Here is a 23,449-nt window from a genome sequence, read left to right on the forward strand (position 1 = left end):
GAATATGATCTTGTATATCTTTTCAAAGATAAAATGTAAAAAAAGCTTAAAAAAACAAACAAAAGTTTAAATAGAAATAATAACTAATTCTAACCTGAAGTAAGAAAATCAAGAACATGATGTTCAAAATAATGCAACACCAATATAAAATAATGACTAAGCAGGAGTATCAACTATAACACCTGTTACTCCTTAAGCGCCATTGAATTTAGATATCTTTGTTGATAAAGGCAAGAATGAAGAAAAAATAAATTTTGATATTTAAAAGACAGAAATAAAAAATATTAATAGCCCCATTTAAATATATCAAAATGAAGGATAGAATAAGTCTTTAATACCAGTTTTTATCCTAAATAAAGGCTTATAAAAAGAATAAAATGATATTGAACTTAACTTATAATAAAATGAATTAAGTCATTTAAACAAATAATAGTACATTCAATCTTCAAATTAACCAATTTATTAAAGTCAAAATAATTAAATTGAAGATAAAAATACTGTTGATAATATATAAAATTATGGCAAAAGAAGAAACTCAGAAGTAATATAACCACCTGAAGCTCCTCTACCTCCTGAGCAGAGTGAAAAATCTCAATTTTCTATTATAAATTTGGAGAATATTTGAGTTTTATTTCATAAATTTTATTGATAATACAATAAATTATTTGTAATCTTTTTGTAAAATAAACCATTTAATGTTAACATAATTTTTTGTGTATATTTTTTGAATGTAAAGTATTTTAAGTGCTTTTGTTTAAAACAAAGTTCTTATTTTTAAATTTTTGAGATCAATTATTGACCAAATTGCAATAGTTTGTTTTAAAAGTTTATGTAATTAATTTCAAAAATAATTAAAAAAATAAACATATCCAATCTTAAAAAATAATGATTTATAATTTTCGTATGAATCGATGATATTTAGTTGATTCTGCATAGTAATCTTTGTGTATTTACTTGAATCTTTGCTGAATTTTTGTATTTTATTGTTAATAATATTTTAGTGGGGTTTCATGTTTTCTGCTCTAGTTTTTTTTGGCATTTGTTGAATTAATTAATGAATTGCTATGATAGTTTCATTTATCTTTTGACTAAGATTTATTTTTAACTGTTTTTGATTTGCTCTTTCATTTTTAACTTTCCCCTTTAATTTATTTCTTTTATCTCCTACTTCTATTTGGCTTCCTATCATTTTGCATTTTTAAAAAATATTTAAAAAAAAAAATGAAAAAAAAACAAAAATGATCATATCAGCATAATTAATTACATTTGAAAATTGATTTTTAAAAAAATAATATAAATTTTATATTAAATAAAAAAAAAGTAATTTAAGAATAAAAATAAATTTTAAGATTTATCTCTTAATATTTTTTATTTTTAAATTACTTAGAAATGTAATTTTATTTATAAGCAAATGATTTTTTGGTAGACTAAATAAAATTGATATAGTGAAAGTTCTTTCTTTTATTTAAATAACCATAAAATTTTTATATTTCAAATATTTTTAGATGAATTTTATTGGAATTTGTTGGCTGAATTAACATGATCTAATCAAGGAAGTAAATTAACGCATTTGAATTTGATCTATAAAAAATTGATTAACTAACTAACTAACTAACTAACTATTTTTAAAAATCAAAAGAATAGATAAATCAAAAGTTAAATAATAATTTAGTTATCATTTTTCAGGGTAAAATATGATGATTTTAAAATAACTTTATATTTATTATACTCTTACTGATTCAAATTATATTCATGCAAACAATTAATTAATTACATAAAAATAGTTGAAATAAATAAAAGGATAACAAATTACTGCTTTAAAAATTATTAGTATTTTTTTTTATCATAAATTAATAGGTAAAAAGATTGATTATAGATAGATAGATTCAAGAAAGATGCTATTTTTCTTTATAGGAATGTTTTCTTTAGGAGTATTAATTACTCAAATTATCTCATTTTAGTGGTTTTAAACTAACTAAGATAACAACTACCATAAGATAATAGATCTTTGGTTGAAAGATCCAATAGAGTAACTTTATTTAAAAGATGTAAACTAAGATTGCCCATAAGGTACAAGTACATTTGATTTGCAATTTTAGTATCCAGGAAACTCTGGATTATGTATTTGTGTTAAGGATGACACTTATTATGGATAAAATAGTAACAACGCATATAATAATCGAAATTATAGAATATTATAAGGTAATTATTTTGAATGTTCAAAGAATACTTGTGGTTAAAACTAAGTTTCCCAGCAAATTATCTAGCCAATAAATAATGTTAATTTAAATTATTTCTTCTTTAACCTAACTAAGAATTCCACTCAAAAGATTTGCATGAGTAAAGTTCCAAGATACTCATTCGCATTAAAAGCTCCTTTATAAAATTAATGTGAGAGCTATGAAAAATATTGTGATTTTCATACTACAAACAAAGACACATTTGATCTAGATTAAGGCTATTGCATTCCGAAAGATAAAGAATGTTAAATTTAGGGAGTCAATCTAGGATATTATACTCAATCAGTTATTGATTAGCTCCCTATAGTTGATATCAGTATATCTACCAAATAAAAAATAGATGCATATAATGTACATATTTATGATACAATAAACGAAAAAATCTTGCTAAATATGAATAATATAACATATGATTCTCACTATAATAATTTCCTTAATCAAGAATTTTAAATTAATATCAGCCATATGCCAAGAGTTAAGCTTAGATGCAGATAAGAATTATAGTAGAATCTTAGTACTTATTTTGGCCCTGAGAGTGCCTATCAAATCAGTTTAGCTCTCCTTATCTTTTCAATTCTTTCATGTGCAATTAACTTTTTGTATATTGGATTTGGAGATTTATTTGAAATGAATGTGTGCCTAACTGGCTGTAAAAAATATTGTGAATTAAAAAGAGTATAAAAAAAAAATTCTACTTTTAAAAATTCTATGATTATTTTGAAACCTATTTTGCTCATAATGATAATTATATTAAATGGTGTTATGATTCTTTGTTATACAAATATGCTAGATTATATGCTGTATATGGTTAATGATAAATGCCTTGATTAGTATATAAATTAGACTTTCAGCTATTAAAATACAGCATAACCATAAATCTATCAAGAAGGCTTAACTTATACAGGTTTAATGCTTGCAGGAATATAATTATTATTTGACTAAATGTTATATCTATCAATAAAGAATGTTATCTTGTATATTTATTCAATAATAAAATGTCAAAAAAGTCAAAAAAAACGATCAAATGCTTAAATAGAAACAGTAACTAATTCTAACTTGAAGTAAGAAAATAAAAAACAAGATGTTCAAAATAATGCAACACCAAATTTAAATGACTAAGCAAGATTATCAACTTTAACTCCTGTTATTCCGAAAGCGCCATTGAATTTAGATATCTTTGTTAATAAAAGTAAGTATGAAGAAAAAACGAATTTTGATAAATAAAAGACAGAATTAAATTAATAAAAATATATTAATAGCCCCATTTAAATATATCAAGATGAGGGATAGAACAATTATTTAACACCAGTTTATATCCTAGGAAAAAGTATATCAAAAAGATAAAATGACATTGAACTTAACTTATAATAAAATCAATTAATTAATTTAAATAATCAATAATACATTCCTTCTTCAAATTATCCAATATATTAAAATCAACATAATTTAATTGAAGATAAAAAGAATACTAATAATATCTAGTAATTTAAGAAAAGAAGAAATTCAGGTGTAATACAACCACCTGAAGCTCCTCTACCTCCTGAGTAGAGTGAAAAATCTCAATTTTCCATTGTAAACTTGGATAATATTTGAATTTTTATTCACCAATTTTATTGAAAATGTTATCATATAAAAATAATATACTATTTTTTTTGTAAAATTTACTTTATATGTTTAATAAAATTTAAAATTTATTTTATTTTCTAACTATTTTACACATAAAATATTTTGAAATAAAAATTTTTAGAATTTTAATTTTCTCTGGTATATTATACTCTGTTTTCAATCAAATTACGAGCAAATAGAATTGCTTATATTTCTTTTTGGAGTGGCTATAATTTTCATTAAAAATACAAAAAATATTAATAAAATTATCTATTTCCTCAAATGAAATCTATTTTAAGATTGCTTATAAATTTGGAAGCATAGAAAAGTAATAATTTATTTTTTTAATTTCTTAAAGTGTGTAATTTTAATTATAGAAACATAAAATCAATCATTATATATATAGGTCTATTAATAGCAAAATCAATTAAATATGTTAGATACTATTTTTGGTGGGCAGCAATAGGATTTAATCTATAAAACTAGAAAAATAAATTATAATAGAGAGATAGATATAAAGCAATTAATGTGTACTGATGAATTATGAATTACAAAGGAAGTAGTATTTTTTATTTATCTAAAGAAGGCTAATCTACAACAAAATAACACCTTACTCGAATCTACCTCCTTAATAATATTTTTTATATGAAACTCAAGTAATTATTTATTTATTTAAGTTATTTTGAAGTAAATTAGAAAATACAAAAGTGAATAAACGTATTATATTTTAATACAATAATAAAATTTTCTTATCTTTTAAAGCTGAAATAGCTAGCTATAGAAGAAAACTAAATTATTATTTTTAGATAATCACAACTTTTTTAGTTGGCTTTTATGTAAAAGAATCTTTTTTGTTTTAAAAATATAAGCAATCTATGTTATTTTATTTACATTTTTGAAAAATAATCAAATTAGAAAGTTGATTCAAAAGTTAATTATTACTGGTTTTATAAACATTAATATTATCAAACAACAAACATTAATATTTTTAAATTTATAGAAAATAAGTATTAGAATCAGCTAAGTTAGTAAGTAAGTTATTTGATAAATGCTCTACTTCTATTTAGGGTTATCAGCTATAGCCTCACTTGTCATCCACGCAATCTCATTTGCATGGTTTTAAAATAATTAAGATAATAATTATCACAATATAATAAATTTGTGGCTGAAAGACCCGCTAGAAAAAGTCATATTATTAGATATCAATCAAGAATGCCCAAAGGATACTAATGAATTTAGCTTAGAATTTTAATATCCTGGAAATTCCGGACTATGTAATTGCATACCAAATCCATAGGATTCATACTCAAGTTAATCCAGTAGTAATGATAGCTATAATAGATTATTGCAAAAAAATTTAGTTTCATGTTCTACAATCAAATGTCAAGCGAACTATGTTTCTAATGAAGCCGTTCCACCAATAAACAGCTCTAATCTTGATACATTTTTTTATAACTCAAATAAAAAAGTGGCACAAAAACTCTGCGTAAGTAAAATAGGTGGATACTCATTTAGTTAGAAAGCCCCCTTGTAAAAATAGTGTGGTAGTGATGAAAAATATTGCGATTTTAAAGCTTCTTCTTAAGGATTTGATATGGATTAAGGCTATTGTATTCCCAAAGATAGATAATGTTAAATAAGCAGTTTTGCTTTAGGAAATTATGCATAAAATGTTGTCAATCAGCTCCCTATAGTTGATATAACCATATCTACTTAGAACTAAATGAAAGCCTATAATATACTTTAATATTCTACTGTTAGTGAATAAGATTTGCTTAAATGGAATAATATTAATTATGATCCTGCTTATACTAACTTACTTAGTAATACATATTAAATTTAAATTAATCATATGCCAAGAGTTAAGGTTAGATGTAGAGAATAATTAAAATAAAATCTCAATGTCTATTTAGGTCCAGATGGTGCTTATAAAGTCAGTTTAGCTCTACTTATCTTTACAACATTTTCTTGCACATTAAATTTTTTCTTCTTTGGAATAGGAGATATCTGTGACATGAGTAGATGTGATAAAGGTGGATGCAAAGGTTATTGTGAATCCAAAAGAATTTAAAAGAGTCATTCTCACTTAAAAAACACGATGCTTATTATGAAATGTATTTTGCTTATCTTGCAAGTTATTCTGAACGCAGTAATGATAGCTTGCTATACAAATTTGATTGATTACATGGGTTATATGATTAATGACAAATGTCTAGACTCATATGTTGCTGATGCAATTAAATACAATGATATAATATCACCTGGATATTACTCAGAGGGTTTAACATTTGCTACTTTAATCCTATCATCTGTCTAATTACTTTTTGACTAAGTGTTTTATCAAACAATAAAAACGCTTATTTTACTTATTTTTTGTTAAATAAAATTCTAAATATGTAAACAAAAACCTCCTGTAGTTATTAAGTTAGACACTTTAACAGAATAAAAGTTAAATAATGAAGAAAAAAAACCAGATATAGAGTAAAACATCTAGCCATAATAAAATACTTAAACTTTGAATCAAATAATTCTACCAATTATTTCAACAGCAGTACCAAAAAATCCTGATAATGCAGATGATAAAAGTTCAAGCACTGTAAAGGATATTTTTGAAGAATGTAAAAGCGATTCAAGCGAAGTAAAGTCAGTTAAAAATTAGACTAATAAACCTGCAGATGAAAGAGAGAGCAAATAAATTAAGCCAATAATGATACATTAAAAACATAAAGCATAGAATAAAAAGCTCTCGAGCTCAGTAGATTATGAGAATAAAAAATTAAAGTAGGCTCAAGAAGATAAAAAGGATAAGTAATTTTAAAAGTAATAAAAGAAATTACAAAAATAACAACTTAAATTGAAAATAAGTCAAGCTAAATTGCTTGCTTAAGTGTAACTAAATGGATAAACAAATAGCTTTAACTAAAATACTAAATTTCAAGAAGATGTATTTGATATTTAAATGTTGTACGATGAATAAAAAGAACAAAAGAAACAAGGTTTACAAAAATAATAAATTAAGCGTGCAAGCAGCATTGGTTAGAATAAAAATAAAGAAAATAAAGATTCTAAAGATAATTGTAAAAAAGGAAATAGAAGTTTTGAAGATATAAAAGTCAAGTAGAAGAATGTTTAAATTCTTAGCTTAGATGAATCAATAGATTCTAATTAAGAAGAATAAAAGGCCAACCCAGATTTCTTATCTCGTCAATAATAAAATAAGATAAAAAAATAAAATTAGTAATCAAAATCATTCGAAGAAAATTTAGATGACATTTTTACAGATTTAAATGTATATTAAAAAGATTAGTAAAACAAGTTTTAACAGCTTAACTAAATGAAAAATCAAATAATATATTAAAATAATTAATAAACTAACTACTACTCTAACACACCAGTATAAGAATATAATTAACAAATTTTATTTGATGATGATCAAAAAGGTTCTGATAAGTTTACTCAATTTAAATAAAAGAAATCCGATGAAATTATTTAACCTCCAGAAGCACCAGAACCTCCTGAGTAGAGTGAAAAATCTCATTTTTCAATGATATAATTTGATGATCTTTGAAAAATATTTTATTAGTTTCATAAAAATACATATTAAATTATTTTTTTTTGGAGTTATTCTATGTAAAAATTAAGTAATTTTTTATTAAAAATTTAAAAATAAATTATTTTAAAAATACTTTCGAAAATTTAATTTTTTATAAAAACAATTGAAAATATCAAGACTAAATAAAAAATCTAATATTCAAGAATTATGTTTGTATTTTTATCCTGATATTGTTTCTCATTTTACAATGATATAAGTTGATGATCACTGAAATATATTTGATTAATTTATTGAAAATACATATCAAGTCAATTTATTTTTGGAGTAATTCATCTTAAATATAAAATGATTTTTGATAAAAAAAGTTTATTCGCAAATTTTAAGATAAATTATTTTAAAAACAATTTGGAAAATTTCATTTTTTTTTATTAAAACTAATATTCACCAGTTTTGTTTGTTTTTTATTTTATATGAAGATTTATCACCAACTTTTTAAATAACTTAAAAAAAGAAGATGACAAACAACTTGAATATAATTTTATATTAATTAGTTTTTTTATGAATCAATTCACTCACAAAACAGATAAATTTTGAAAAAGAAAAAAAATAATTAAATTAAAAGTTGTATTTTGTTCAATTTATGAATAACTTTTATCTTAACCAAAGCCTTTTTTACATTAATTAATTTCAAAAAGATAATATAAATAATAATCTTAATTAGAGAAACTAATTTTAATAAAAAGATTAAACATATGTTTTATGCTTTCACATCAATCCTTGCATTAATATCCTGTGTTTTGCAAGGTATATTTTATAATGATGTAAGCAAAACCTAAAATAGCAATTTCAATTAAATTGTTAGTATGTGGCAGCTTGATCCAATTAACTAGATTGCTCTTATTAAACCTGGATAATCATGCCCTGCTGGGTTAAGTGTTTATGATTCATCATTGATTATTCCATAAAGCTCAAATCTTTGCTCTTGCGAAACAGCTAGTACTCAATTTTCGATATACTTAGATTAGTAACTTTTTATTTGTGGATAATGTTCCAAAGATACTATTGAGGTGAAGCGATTTTAAGGCATACCTTAACAAAATTTAACTGATCAGTTTTATATCCAAGATTATTAGGGAAACATATAAAGATATCGAGTTTGTATAAATAGAATATAAGGCTACTCTTTTGTTAAGAAAGCTCCGTCTTCTACAAGCTGTGAGAATAACGAATAGCTATGTAGTTGGCCCAGCTCTTCTAATCCTGATTATAGTTATTGTATTCCTTTATAATATACTTGCTATTCGGAAGGTGTTAATATTCCAAATTAAAATTTCTACTTACAGTTGCCTTTGATTGATATTAAAAATAATAGTTATAGTTTCTAAATTCTAAATTTTTAACCTGCAGGATAGTTCACATAATAGCAAATATATGATTAAAATTAAATTATTTATAACCAACAGTTTGTTCCTTTTTTTAGCTAAACCCCTATTTTAAATCAAATTTTAGTCACATATCCTTCTGTTAAAATGAGCTGTAGAGATTCATTTAAAGCTTCTTTTTCAAGCTATAGTGGATAGAGTTATGGTTTAAATATAGCTACTGGTTTAGTAGTAGTCACTACTATAGCAGCAATGATGGGAATAGTTCTTTTAATTTTCGATATCATAGACTTTTATTAAATAGTCATCAAAAAAAAGGAACCTAAAATAAATTATTGGGTAAGAAAGAGGTTTTCCTTAAAAAATACCTCAAAATGGAATACATTTATCATAGTAAAACCTTTAGTTATTTTAATATCTTTTATACTCTATATTCTTATATGCGAAAACTATTTAGTAGCTTCTTTAGAAATGAAAAAGCTTATAAATGAATCATGTGTTGATTTAAGCTTTAAGTATATTTTTAATTACTTTAGTGATTATTCCTAATCAGATCTACCTCGCGAGTCTCTTGTGTATGCAGCTTTGGTTTTATTAATTTTTGTTTTTTTTAGTGACCAAATTGTAATATAAACTTTTAATTACTTAGCTCATGAATTAGGAATAGTAAAATTGATGAATAAAATTATGTAAAAAAATGATAAGTAATAAGTATAAGTTTAATAAATTCCTATTGAAAAAAATTAAGAACTTTAAAATAATTAGGAGGAAGTAATTAATGAAGAAAATAATATCAACTAGCAATCATAATAAATTAATGGAGATATTTAATATAAATTAGATAACCCACAAAATGAACAAATAACTCCTCAAAATACTGACCATGACCATGTAATTACGATTGAAAATATAGAAAAAGATAATGAAAATAAATAACCTGAATCTTTATCTTAATCTTATGGGCTTTAAGTAGTTCCATCTAATCTATCTTAAAAAAAGCGTAGTTCAATTTAAGAAGTCAAGCTAAGCCAGTTTGGAAGATAGCAAAAATCTAAAATAATCAAAGAAAATGATCAACTGTAATATACATAATAATTAATCTCAAGTTAATAATAGATCAACCCTTAACAACAAAATAATTAAGTCTCTTGACTCAAATAAAATTTTTTTAAAAATATTTATCTCATTTCTTCTTTGTTAAGTTAATATATTATTTGAAACATATATACTCTAGATTATAATTTAATAGTTCTATCCTACTTCTAAATTATTCAAAAGTATTTTGTATTATATCTCTCATTTTCACCCTACTTCGGTTGGCCGGTCTGTGGGTCTTATAGAGGGAATATGGTATTAGAATTATTCTTAGGTATTAATTTTAGGGAACTTTCAGTCATCAATATATTATTACTATTATTAAAATATAAAAAATATTATTAATAATAATAAAAAAGTACTATTTTATTATATAACCAAAATTCACAAAGATGATGTTTATGAAATTATTCTTATTTATATAGTGTTGATTTTTTTGCATATTTTTTATCGAATCAAGAGTAAAATTTAGTAATAAATATTTATAAACGAATGAGCTACTATTTTACAAATTAAATTATAATATTTATTCTTTCTATGAAGCAATCATTTATTATTTTTTAATGAGTCAGTGATAATAAATCATCAAAAATGCATATTGTATTTCTATTATGTTTTTTTTTAGTTAAAAATTGTGTTAAATAATATCAATGTACTTGGCTAATGAAATAAAGAATGATAGTAATTAAATTATAAATATATAATTTTGATAGAATTTACAATTTATCTTTATTACAGTCTAAAATATTAAAAAGATATAAAATAAACACTAACTTTAACTACTTAGATATATAAGACACATTTTTATTTTATTTAATATTTTTGCAATGACTGAAATACCCAAGACAACTAGAATAATATCACAACATTAATAAAATATTCCAAAACAAAACGCTATTTGTAGTATCCAATTATTAAATGATAATGAAGATCAGTTTAAAGAAGATCAGAACACACAATAGCAACTCACTGATAACATTTATAATTTTTAATCTGTTTCAAATGCTTTTATATTTTAATAAAATGAAAAAACTGAACACTTATTTGATTCAATTAGGTAGGATTCTAATTCTACTAATCAGTCTTTTAAAAATTTGAATGAGACATAGAGAGTATTTTACATATTTATTTTTTATCAATTTAATAATCATCATTTAATTCAAAAAAGCAAATCATAATCTAAACTCTTCTATAAAGTTAAAAGAACCCTTAAGAAAGCAAAGTCCTTTTATAAATCATTCAGTCTCTTCCAGCTTTTAGAGAAAACAAAATTTAAAATGAAAAATTAATAGATAGCTTTTTTTTTGAGAACATCGAACTGATTTCATTATCAAAGGGGTCTTGTGTATTTAATTTTGGTAATAAATATTTTTTTTAATTAAACTGGCTGGAAATTCTTAAATACTAACTATAAATAACATATAATAAATAGGTGATTAAAGTGATGGATATTATACATTATTAGAAGGTATTATATTTACTATATAAAGGTATTTTTAATTAAATCATATTAATATTTAGGTTTTTGCTATGTCACAATCCCCAAAGAAAAGATTAAGAAACACCTAGAAAAATTAAATGAGAATAAGTTTAAAGATGAAAACCTGAGAAGAGCTTATAAAGTACTTAGTTAATCCGACTTTTAAAGCATCTAAGAATATTTTAAGTTTCCTGCTTTAAAACACATCACAAACCAAGTAACTATAAAAATTTTAGATGCTGGCTCAAGCTTTGGAGAAATTTCAATGCTTTTTGGTAAAAAAAGGTAAAAAATTAACTTAAAAGCTAATAAAATAAAAAGTAAATCTATAAAAAATTTATTTAGAACAGCTTCAGTAATTTGTGGAAGCGAGTGCAAAATTATGAAAATATCGAAAAAGAATTTTGAAAAATTAGTTGATAAAGAGGAGCAAATTACTGTTTTAAATCAGAGACTCGAATTCTTATCTCAAATATCTTTTTTAAATGATCTACCCAAAATAATAATTTTAACTTTGATTTAAGAATCAGAAATATTAAATCTCTAAAGAGGAGCTAATATATATAAGTAAGGAGATAAAGCTGATTCAGTCTATGTGATTTAGGAAGGAACAATATAGATATGCAAGAAAATCCCTAACTAAGTTGCTGAAAAAGAGAGGCAAAAGCAATAGAGCAGCTTATATAACTAGCCAGATATTAAATTAAAATAATAAAGTGTAAATTCATTCAAAAAAAATTATGTCAAGAAAAATTAAATAAAAATAATTTTTTTATCTTATTAGTAAAAGGATGCTCAATAAATAAGTAGATCTAATACTTTAAATAGGTATGAAAAGTCATCTTACTAAATTTAGTAGACTGAAATGTAGCCTATAGTATTATTAGATAAAGGCTAATACTTTGGAGAGGATCAAGTTTTTAGTCCTGAGTAAATTAGAAATAGCTAAGCTTAAGTATAGTCTCCTTAAGCAGTAGTGATTGGAATTAAAATGAATATTTTAGTGCCCATATTGATTGAATACAACTGCTTAGATGTTTTATTTAAAGAACTAGACTTGAAATAGTAATTTAATTCTAGGAGATAATAGTTAATTTAAACATAAAATTAGAAGCAAAGCTAAAAGAAAATAAAATTACAATCTAATTTAGATATGATATAGTAGGTTTAACAATCATTGATGAGTAACAGAGATTTTTTTAGTAGATCTATAAATACTATTAATTAATAAGATTCTCTTTAAAATATATAGCAAGAAAGCTAAAATTTCATTTTATCATAAAAAAGAATACTTAGTCCAATGACTTCTCCTAAATCTTGCAGGTTTGATTCTTAAAAAACCAATCTAAACTTTGAAATGAAATTGGATAAACGTTTTTCATAGCAAAATTAAAATTAATCACCAAAACTATAGAAAAAATAAATAAAGTAGGATAAAAATGATTCTCATGTTAAATCTGGAACAACTATCTAAAAAATAAATATTGAAAGAGACATTGACTAAAATTAAGAGATCCATCTTTATAATGCGAAAGAATAAATAGATTAATAAAATAATGTTTCAAAGTATCAAACTAAAAAAATAAATAAAATTGATTAAGTTAGTAGCAAAAATAAGTCTTCAAGTGAAATGTGCTTAGATGGTAAAAAAATAAATGATCATTTTTTATTTTAAATCAAAAGTGCTTAGTTTGGAACACAAGCAACTAATACAACATTAAATACCATTCCTTCATAAAACAATATCAATATCGCTTTGATTAACTCTAACCCAAATAATTAAAATTCTTTAAAATAAAGCCATTTAGTTAAAACAGATTTTGAAATTGTACAAAGCAGAGAATTTGATGACATGAAGTCACCTAAAAACAATAATATAATTCAGAAAATAGATTTCGATTTCTTAAAATAATAATATATGTAACTATCAACCTTGACAAAACTAAAGTAGATTAAATAAGAGCACATCAAAAGAAAAGATCATTTTAGGTAACTTCAAGAAAGTAGTTAGAAACAAACGATAAATATTTAATAAGAACAATTAGATTCTTAAGGCTCATCTCCACTTCCACTTCCCTTGAATAAACAATAATTAAAAAAAAATTAATAAATTAAACCTAAACTAGACTTGTTGAATTATTTATATGAAAGAGGAATTGAGACTGAAAGAATCGTTTATAAAGAAAGGAGAAATCCTTAAACAGATCGTTCACCTTCTGATTAAAACTAAATAAAATTAACTTTATCAAAAGAATAATTTTTTTAGAAAGAAAATGCTTAAAATAGCCTAATGTCTCAACTAACAAGTGGACTTAATAAATATATAAAGACTGATTAAAAAATTACAGAAAATAATTAATAAGCATTAAAAGTAATCCCAGCTATTTACATTGAAGATTCTTTAAACCTGAAAATAACTAATCAATAAAACTGTAAAACTAATACAATAAATTCTATAGAAAATGATAAATCTTCACTTAATCTTACAAATCGCACACTAAGATCCTAGAATTTATAACCATTAAGTAAATAAAATTCAAGTAGCATTAATTTGCACACTCTCAACCTACCTAAAATATCTTTCCAATAGAAGCCATATATACGAATGAAATAATTTTCTCTTCATCACATTAATAAAACTTCAGAATAAAATTGATTTTAAAATAGATTATAAAAATTTACATTAAATTTAATAAAACTTCATAATGTATGAAAAGCATTTGATTAATTCAAAATATTAAAAACAAATAGAAAAAAATAAAATTTAATTTTGATAAAAATAATAATGAAAATAAGAATAAATATTATTATTTTCAGGGTAAAAAAATTATTTTCTCAAATTTTAGGTGCCTTAAGATTTTGACAATAAAAACCCTCTTCTAAAAATATTTAAAAATAAAAAACCTTCATTCTACCCTATCCTTAAATCAAGTTAATTTATTTATAATTAATAATAAGTTAAATTTTACATCTTTAAATAATATTATTATTTATAATCAGTATATTTTTGAAGTAAAGTATAAATAAAATGAGTATTTTCATAAAAGCCTCCAAACAAAATTAAAACTTTTATTTATAATTTTTTGCTTATTAAAAAAACTTGTTGTTTCGGTATTACACATAATTCTTTCAAATTTTTTCTTGCTTATGCATCTATTTTTTATTTTTAAATACTACCTATTATTAATGCTTGTCTAATTTTAGCTGGTTTATAATATATGTTCAAGCCTTTTATAAACAATTTTTACAGCTTTTAATTAGTTTTAGTTATTTTTGGTGATGAAGGGCATTTAGAGTTCTTTTTAAATACACTACTCACATAAATACAGCCAAAAGGGTCTTATACAGCATATTTTTACAACTCAAAGGTTCATATAGCAAATAGCTCTTTATTCATTATATCTTTTTCATTTATTTTAAATAAGTCAATAGTAGTAATAGTAGTGAAAATAGCTATTATATGATTTCAAAAAAATTATAATAAATAAATAAAAATAAATATTGATTAAACCATTTATATTTATTTTCTAATTGCATGAATTCTTTATTCATATCTATGAAAACCTTAAACATTAATTATTTTAAATTTATCAATTTAAAGTTTATGAATATTATTAAATTTCGAAACTTTTTTTTTGAAATTTTATAATTAATTTTCAAAAATATTAAAAAAAATAATGAGTAGAGAATAGCAGTAAAATGGATATGAATTATTCAATAAAAAATAAATGGATTAATGATATATTTAGAGTTATTCAGGCTTTTAATTCATTTATTTATTCAGCATTGAAATTTACAACTTTATTTATTTTAAATTAATTGATTTTGTGCAAATTTTTTAAAAAACAAATCTTATCACATATTAATTAAAAAAAAGATCAGATTAAATAAAGGAATTTTACAAAAAAATTTACAAGTTTTGTAGCTTAAGTATAGCATATTTTATTAGCAATTTAAAGGAAATAACTTTCAAGCAACATATTTAAGTATTGATAGACAGAGTAAATGTTCGTTTTTTTATCAAAAAAAATTGGTATGCCAAATAATGCAAAGATTGAGGCAGTTTGTTGGAATAAAGAATAAGGATGGATTGCTGCAGGAGGTGAAAAGGGTATTTTAAAGGTATTAAAAATAGAAGATTAAAGATAAAAAGATGGAAGTAATCCTACTACAACAGGATAATTGTTAGTTAATAATACTCTTGAATACCATACAAGCAACGTTTATTTAGTAACTTGGAATGATCGTTATCGCAAACTCACTTCAGTAGAGGAAAATGGAATTATAGTTGTTTGGGCATATTTTAGAGAACTATAATTATGGGTAATCTATCAAATTTAATTATTTTGCACAATTTTCTAATAGAATATAGCGAAAAAAAAAGCTAATAGATATTTTTAGCAAAGAATTTATAAAATGGAATTAGAATTTGTTTTTTTCTTATAAATATTTTATATTATTACTACAGAAAGAAGAAATGATTAATGATCGTAAAAAGAGTGTAGTTAGAGATTTGAAATGGTCTCCAGATGGCCAAAAAGTTTGTATTGCATATGAAGACGGTGCTGTAATTGTTGGTAGTGTAGAAGGTTCACCCTTGTGGCGTAAAGAATTTCCACATAAGTAATTTATATATATATTTTTTTTCATCAGCTAAGGATAAATAAATATAATATAATGAAATTTGGCTATCAGTGCAATGATTTTTTATATTTCAAATGCTAATAGATCTTAAAATATAAAAAACTAGGTTAGCTTTAATTGAATGGAGTCCTGATAGCAAAATGATGATTTTTGGTACTCCAGAAGGAGAAGTTAGAGTTTACGATAGCTAAGGAATGGAGATGTAAAGACTTAAAATACACTGTCTTTAAAAATTGATAGATCCCTCAAAGTCTTTTAGCCCCGACTTACCTCTGGCAGCTATTGACTGGTTTCCACAAGCAAAAATGTATACCGATGATACTCCTCCTGGATTGTGCATTGCTTATTGTAAAAAAATTAAAATTGAATTATTAATTTTTATATTCAGATAAATAGATGAATATTTAGATAGATTAAATGAATACTTTAAGCCTACTTTTTGCAACTTATTAATTTAAAATTTAAAAAAGTGAATTAAATTAAATTAAAAAATATTTTAAATAAATTAAAAGAATGTGGTAGAGTCTAATTGATGAAGAATGAAAAAGATGATGAACCAGTTTTGATTGATACAATGATGAAGATTTTCACTGTAAAGTGGAATCCAAGTGGATCTATGTTTGCCATTAGTGGAACATAAGATGAAAATGGAGAATTAAAAGGTGTAGTTTAATTCTACAGTAACGCAGGTCATCATCTTAAAACCTTAAGAGTATAATTTTTAAATATTTTTAGCTAAATTTAATTTAAATTTCTATTTTTAGGTACCTGGCTCAGATAGAGTGACAGGAGTTTCTTGGGAAGGTAGTGGACTTAGAATTGCCATGGCAGTAAATTAAGCAATATTTTTTGCTAATATCAAGCCTGACCATAAGTGGGCTTATATGTCTGATGGAACTTTGGCTTTTGCTTATTAAAAAATTGACAGAGTTGAATATACAATTATTTTTTGGGATACTATAAATAATAAGAAAAACTTAAAATTTGTTAAGAATCTTTGTTGTCTCCGTGCTTCTGGTGATCTGTGCTGCATTGTTACTGAGCTGATTGGATATGATTTATGGTAAATAGATTTATGCAATAGTATAGGATCTCCTATTGATAGCAAACAAATTAATATTTATCCCAATGCAGTAACAATGACTAAGACTCATATTATTGTAAATTTGATTTTATTATTTATTTTAAGTATTTATTGTGATTTTTATTATTCTAGGTGTGCAGCTAAGACCATGTATACGCTTGGTAATATAAAAATTAAGTTGAACGTTTGACAACTTTTGAATAATAAACTGGTTTGAGAAGAGTTGGTAGAGAACAGGCTTGGTTCATTGACAAGGAAAATGATTCTAACAACTAATATGACAAAGATACTTATGATGTTGAGCCTTAGAGCGAAGATGTGATCTGCACTGTTGCTGCTAATGAGAATTTCCTTCTTGTTGCACGTATTTCTGGTACAATTAATGTTTATACATTCCCACATATTTCTCTCGAGAATAAGCTTCATATTTAAACCCGTCCTTCTCAAATGAGTTTAAATAAAGATGCAACTCGTCTTGCTATTATTGATCATAATGGAAACCTAAATATTCTAAAAGTAAATTTAGCATTTTTAATTTTTAAAAATTTTTTTAATTGATTAAATAATAAAATTAGATCACGCCTTAAGGTGATGAATTGCTTCCTTTTGAGAAGAAAGAATGTTGGTTTGTCAAATATTCTGATGACATCCCTGAAAGTTTCGTTTTTATGGAAAGAAGTAGAATGTATATAGTAAATGACTAAACACCTGAAGAGCCAATCATCACTGAGGGATATATTTGCTAATATAAAGACTTTTAAGTTAAAATTGTATATTTAGATGACATAATGAAATCACCTGATGGTGTTTTGAGAAAAGAAGAACTAACTCTTGAAATAGAAGCAAATATTCTAAAAGATATTAAAGATTAATTATATAAAAAGAGTATGTAAGAAATGTTTATTGTAATTAAATAACATGATAACGATTGTCTTTGGAGAGTTTATGCAAAGAAAGCACTTGAAGATAATGATTTTGATTCTGCTGAAAATGCATTCGTTTAATGTAAAGATTATGCAAGTCTTAAATTTTTGTAAAGGGTCAGAGAACTTGATGATCGTGAAAGATAGAGAGCTGAAATTTAATGCTATTTTAATAAAGTTGAAGAAGCTGAGGAGATCTATAATAAAATAGAAAGAAGAGATTTATCCATTCAAATGAGAATGAAGTTAGGAGATTGGGCTTAAGTTGTTGATCAAATTAGAGAAGGAACAGGTAACTTTTTGTTATTCGTTTGTTTTTATTTTAATTTCATAATTTTACAATTTTATTCAGGTTAAGATGTCGAATTGTAAAAGGCTCGTTTGGAGTTAGGTAATTACTATGCTGAAAACTTTTAGTGGGATAAAGCTGCAAAACAATACGCTTTAGCCAAATATAATCCAGGATTAATTGAAGCTTATACACGTATTTAAGACTATGAAGGTCTTGAAAAACTTATTGCAGAAATACCTGAAAGAAATGAATTATTGCAAGATATGGGAGATAGGTTCTAGTAAGCAGGTCTTTGTGATGCTGCAGTTAAATGCTATGAAAAATTCGGTGACATTAAGTAAGCTATAGATTGCTGTGTTTTATTAAACCATTGGAATTTAGCAGTAGAACTTGCAGAACAATATAATTTTGTCTAAATTGAAGGTTTACTTGTCTAATATGCAAACTAACTTTTAGAAAAACGTAGAAAGTTAGAAGCAGCTGAGCTCTATCGTAAGGCCAAAAGAAATACAGAGGCAGCAAAAATTCTCTCTCAAATAGCTGATGACTTAACTGAAAGAGATGTAAAACAAAATTAAATATAATTTTTTAGAATTCATAAACAAATAAATTTTCAAGAGTTAAAATTAATATTAAAAAAAAAATAAAATATAAAAATAAATAAATAAATAAGTAAATAAAAATGTTAACTTAGTATTTAATTTAGAAAATTTATTATAAAAAATTTTCTTTCTTTGAGTTCAATAAAAGTTAAATTAATGATAGATAATAAAAAATATCAATTGGAAAAAATAATTTTAGATGTTTTTTAATTTAGATTTTCTTAAAATATTTCTTGTTAATTTCAATTAAATTAAAAACCAAGGCAAATCCTCTTAATATCAAAAAAATGTATGTTATGGCAGCTTTAGAAGTTGATTTATATAAAAAACGTATGCTTGATGCTACCATGACAGGATAAGCTACATCAACTGCAAAAGTAAATTTGATTTTAAATTTGTTTGCAATTAGATTTTAAAATTAATTCTTTTAAAAGACTTTGAATTCATTGATTACAAGCACAATCAATACATCAAGTGCTGATAAAATTTTAAATAATCCTTGGAGAGGAGCAGAAGCTTGGCATTTCTTTATTCTAGCTTAGAGATAACTTTATAATGGTTAGTTTAAATATGCTCTTAAATCTGCACTTCGTTTAGGAGAATATGAATTAGAGATAGATTAAAAAAAGATTTATTCTTTGATTGCAATTGCAGCTTATTACAACAAATCATTTAGAGAATGCTCTCGTGCCTTCGTTAAACTTTAGAATCTTGAAAATATAACTGAAGATGAAAAAGAAAGATATGAAGCTATAGCTGTTTCTATATTTACCAAGTAATATTAAATCACAGATAAATTATTTTAATAAAAATATTTTTATTTTTAATAGACATCCTCCTCTTGATTCACCTTGCGAATATACACCATGCGTTGGCAAAAATTGTTCTCAACAAGTCAGTGAATAGTATGGAATTTAACTTTAATAAATTTATCTTATATATATCTTAATTTTTAAAAATAGTGATATTCATTGTAGAGCTTGTGGTAGTAATTTCTCTCCTTGTGTTGCATCAGGAAGACCTATTTTCTAAAAAGAATTCTACTAATGTAAAAACTGCCGCCATAAGATGATAGAAAGCGAAGTATCAAGATTAAAACTTTACAATTGTGCTCTCTGTCACAGCCCAATTGATTTTAAGAGATTTACTGAAAGTAATAATAATAACAATAATAATATTTGAAATAAAAGTGTCTGTTAGTGCATCAAAATAAATTATGAAAAGATATTTTTATTTTAATTAATTTTTATTTTACATATATTTTGTATTATTAGTTAAATGCCAGTTATATAAAAATAAAATAAGATATCTATGACTAGCATTAATAAATTTATAAAGGCAAGTATACTAAAAAAATGCAGTCAATTTCAATTTTTAATCTTTTTAATTATTTAAAATAAAAATCAATTAAAATTTGTTTAGTTTGGTTGATTAAACTAATATCAACAAATTAATAAATTAAATAAATATTTTAAATTTAGTTGTATATTTAATTTATTGAATATAATAATTAATGATTATAGATAGCTCAAACTCACAGCCTTGACTATTTTCTGATATTTTCTCATTTTAGTTAAAATATGTGATTTTTTACTAATTGTTACTTCTAATTAATATGTAAGTGTATCTAAATACTATACTTATTTAATTTAAACATTTTATGTTAATATCTTTTTTATTTTACCACCCTATATATTTTTTTTGTACGCAATAAAAACTCCAATAAAATATTTCAAACTCTTATTAGCTTAGTAAACTAAAAAAAAAGTATAAGCTTTTGCTATCTAAAGTACTTACTATTTGATAATAAATAAAAAAGTAAACTATCTCAGAACATTTGTAAATGTAAATTCCTTATTTATCTATGGTATAATCTCAAAAATATTTTAAAAATATTTTGTTTTAAGATAATGGTTTTAAATTAAGTATTTTAAGTTTCTTTTATGAGAAATTAAAATTATTTTTTTTAAAGAAATACTTTTTATTAAATTGAAAATTTTATTTGATAAAGAACAACTACATTAAAGTGATAAAAGCAAAAAAATTAATTAAGTATTTTAAGTATAAATTGATATAAATAATTCAATATAATAATAATTTATTAAGATATTCAATTATTTAATTATCTATTTGAGATGAATAACAAGTTATAATTTATTATAGTAGTTATTGGTTTAAGCTATTTAGTAAACTTTTTAGGAGTTTTCTAACACTAGCAAGAGTTCATAGCAAACTACACTGATTGTAAGTATTTAGAGGCGGATATTTAGCTATATGGCACAGAGGATTCTGTTGTATATAATTAAGATATCATTATTGGTATCCATACTAGCATTCATAAAGTGTTTACCACAAATATAGATGTTGATTAGCTTGAAAAAGGAGGATTTTTTGCAATTTATGGTATATCTAAAGGTAATTTGTTAGCTAGAAAAGTAAAAGTGCTAAATTATCCAGAAAATTTATTATTTAACCCTCATGGAATCGAAATCAGAGAGGAATTTTTATATGTTATTAATCATTCATTTTATACAGGAGGAGAAAGAGTAGAAACTTATAAAATAAGCTTAGATGAAGAAGGATTAGTTGTTTTGAATTATTTGCATGCAACTCATATGAATTCTAAGCTTAATGGAACTACTAATGATATATTGTTTTTATCAGAAACAAGGTTTATAATAACTTAATGGCTAATTTTTCCTATACCTCTTAAAGGAAATGGAGATTAAAGCTTAATTTATACTTTAACTGCTATGATATCATAGTTATTAAATCTAAAATTTACATATGCATATAATTGTAATTATGTTTAAAGTGGAGAAGCTGTATGTCACAAGATAGAGAGCTCACTTGGTGTTGCTGTAAATGGCATTGCTTTTGATGGCAAGGATACAATAGCAATAAGTGATACAGTTGGTAGATCTTTAAAAATTTATAAGCTAAATGAAAAATATGAATTAGAACTTTAACAGACTTTACAAACTAATCTTATGATTGATAATATAAATTATGACAAGTAGACTTAGCAATTTATTGCAAGTGGAAGTAATACTGTTTACGAATATCTTTTGTTTAACAATAAGTTAGAAAGAGTGTTAAAAAATAAATCAAACAAATCTTCAATTAAATATTCAGCAGTTGTTCAAGCATTTAAATATAACTAATTTAATAAATTGTTTGAACCAGAATTAATCTTCCAGTCATCTCATTCAGTTGCAACTATTTCTGGCGCATTATTTGATCATTCCTAAAAATATTTATTCTTAAATAACTTCTCTGATAAGAGCATCGTTGTTTGTGAGAAGAATGTCTAAAAAAAATGACTATTTTAATGAAATTTGTATTTGTATTTATATAATTTACAATAAATTTTCAAAAATTAAAAAATTAAAAATTAAGCTTATATTTTTTAGTTCGATTTGATGAACCAAATAAAAAATTTCTTATTAATTATTTATGTGTAAGTAAGTATTTTTATTAATAGATATCTGCAAATATACCTACCAATTACTTTTTTGTTTTTATTGTGGAAATCTTACATTTTCTTTTTAGCAAAATTTCAAGAAAATATATTCTTAAACTAATTATTTAAATTCAACTCATATTTTATTTTGCTAAAAAAACCTACATGATTTCAAAAATTCAATAAGGCATTTTTCATGAGTTAAGATATATCAATAAAATTTATTTGATAATAGATAGTGAAAAATACAAAAGATAAGAAAAATATTTCAGCTAATAAGAAATATCAAAGTTGAATGACTAAATATAAATGATTTGATTAGATAAGAGTTTCCGTTTTTTCTAAGATGAAATAGAGGATTAATATTTTTGTAAAATTAAATTAGATGATTTATATTTTCAAAGATACAAAAGTGAATTTATAAATTTGATAAGATTTCTAATTTTTTATTAAGTTACTAGGTTCTAAAAATAATTGTGCATGTAAATGCAAATGGAATAATCAATTTAAAAAAATAAAAAATTGGTGCTAAAGCAAAATCTAAAATTAAATATTATCCATAATATACAGGAGCTTTATAGCGATATATTTTTAAAAGAAATTTTATATTAGCTTTGATTATTATTGTGGGAAATAGTAAATATTTTCTATCCCTAAAGATAATTTAAAAGCTAATTATTTATGATAATAAATTGAAAACAAAAAGATAAATATAAAATTATTGAAAAAACGGTGATATTTAAAAAAAATTATCTGAAAATCAAAAAAAACTTAGCATTCTCTTAACTTAGAAATCTTACTGAAATAATTCAAACAAAGTTATATTTAGTATTCTAAAATATTTGTTTTTATTGTCTTAGTTGTTTGAATGGTAATTTAATAGATGATTATAAATTTGCGGGATATAATAAAAATTAATTAAATATTTATTTTCCATGGCTACAATTACTTGAAAGTTTCGATTGAAATTTTTTAGTTTGTTAGTTATTTATTTATTTTCAGCCTCTTGAGGGATTGAATGATAAGGATAGTTATTTTTTTAATTGACATATTAAAATAGATTTTATTATATAAGAGGAAAAGTGT

The 23,449-nt window shown here is 23.3% G+C and overlaps 8 protein-coding genes across 8 annotated transcripts in view; all 8 read left to right on the top strand. All coding sequences in view use genetic code 6, as the record gives it.

Annotated features, from left to right (window-relative positions):
- Positions 1-4: 4 nt before the first annotated feature.
- Positions 5-625, top strand: TTHERM_000261918 (transmembrane protein, putative; the record flags this gene model as incomplete). The annotated part of the gene is made up of 1 exon (XM_012795891.1): positions 5-625. One exon carries the CDS (start codon positions 5-7, stop codon positions 623-625), a length of 621 nt encoding a protein of 206 aa, XP_012651345.1.
- Positions 626-1,895: 1,270 nt separating this feature from the next.
- Positions 1,896-3,833, top strand: TTHERM_000261919 (transmembrane protein, putative; the record flags this gene model as incomplete). Its single annotated transcript, XM_012795892.1, has 1 exon — positions 1,896-3,833. The coding sequence occupies one exon, from the start codon at positions 1,896-1,898 to the stop codon at positions 3,831-3,833; it is 1,938 nt and encodes a 645-aa protein (XP_012651346.1).
- Positions 3,834-4,893: 1,060 nt separating this feature from the next.
- TTHERM_00261920 (transmembrane protein, putative) lies at positions 4,894-7,413 on the top strand (the record flags this gene model as incomplete). Its single annotated transcript, XM_001009040.2, has 1 exon — positions 4,894-7,413. The coding sequence occupies one exon, from the start codon at positions 4,894-4,896 to the stop codon at positions 7,411-7,413; it is 2,520 nt and encodes an 839-aa protein (XP_001009040.2).
- A 737-nt stretch (positions 7,414-8,150) lies between these two features.
- TTHERM_00261930 (transmembrane protein, putative) lies at positions 8,151-9,932 on the top strand (the record flags this gene model as incomplete). The annotated part of the gene is made up of 1 exon (XM_001009041.1): positions 8,151-9,932. One exon carries the CDS (start codon positions 8,151-8,153, stop codon positions 9,930-9,932), a length of 1,782 nt encoding a protein of 593 aa, XP_001009041.1.
- A 770-nt stretch (positions 9,933-10,702) lies between these two features.
- Positions 10,703-14,011, top strand: TTHERM_00261940 (cyclic nucleotide-binding domain protein; the record flags this gene model as incomplete). Its single annotated transcript, XM_001009042.2, has 6 exons — positions 10,703-10,987; positions 11,044-11,233; positions 11,308-11,343; positions 11,397-11,640; positions 11,701-12,073; positions 12,140-14,011. 6 exons carry the CDS (start codon positions 10,703-10,705, stop codon positions 14,009-14,011), a joined length of 3,000 nt encoding a protein of 999 aa, XP_001009042.2.
- Positions 14,012-15,360: 1,349 nt separating this feature from the next.
- TTHERM_00261950 (WD40 repeat protein) lies at positions 15,361-20,082 on the top strand (the record flags this gene model as incomplete). The annotated part of the gene is made up of 12 exons (XM_001009043.2): positions 15,361-15,678; positions 15,824-15,978; positions 16,106-16,347; positions 16,512-16,711; positions 16,764-17,159; positions 17,216-17,599; positions 17,659-18,298; positions 18,359-18,861; positions 19,164-19,277; positions 19,335-19,675; positions 19,731-19,805; positions 19,863-20,082. The coding sequence occupies 12 exons, from the start codon at positions 15,361-15,363 to the stop codon at positions 20,080-20,082; spliced, it is 3,588 nt and encodes a 1,195-aa protein (XP_001009043.2).
- Positions 20,083-21,035: 953 nt separating this feature from the next.
- On the top strand, positions 21,036-22,223 carry TTHERM_00261960 (transmembrane protein, putative; the record flags this gene model as incomplete). The annotated part of the gene is made up of 1 exon (XM_001009044.1): positions 21,036-22,223. One exon carries the CDS (start codon positions 21,036-21,038, stop codon positions 22,221-22,223), a length of 1,188 nt encoding a protein of 395 aa, XP_001009044.1.
- Positions 22,224-23,381: 1,158 nt separating this feature from the next.
- TTHERM_00261970 (transmembrane protein, putative) overlaps positions 23,382-23,449 on the top strand; it is a gene marked incomplete at both ends in the record, with an annotated part of 254 nt that continues 186 nt past the window's right edge. Inside the window, 2 exons of the mRNA XM_001009045.3 lie at positions 23,382-23,393; positions 23,441-23,449. The exon at positions 23,441-23,449 is cut by the window's right edge and continues 186 nt beyond it. Of these exons, the coding sequence (XP_001009045.3) occupies positions 23,382-23,393; positions 23,441-23,449 (21 nt within the window). The remainder of the gene's footprint in view (positions 23,394-23,440) is intronic.

This window comes from Tetrahymena thermophila, assembly GCF_000189635.1.
Source record: "Tetrahymena thermophila SB210 genomic scaffold scf_8254788, whole genome shotgun sequence".
NCBI lineage: Eukaryota > Ciliophora > Oligohymenophorea > Hymenostomatida > Tetrahymenidae > Tetrahymena > Tetrahymena thermophila.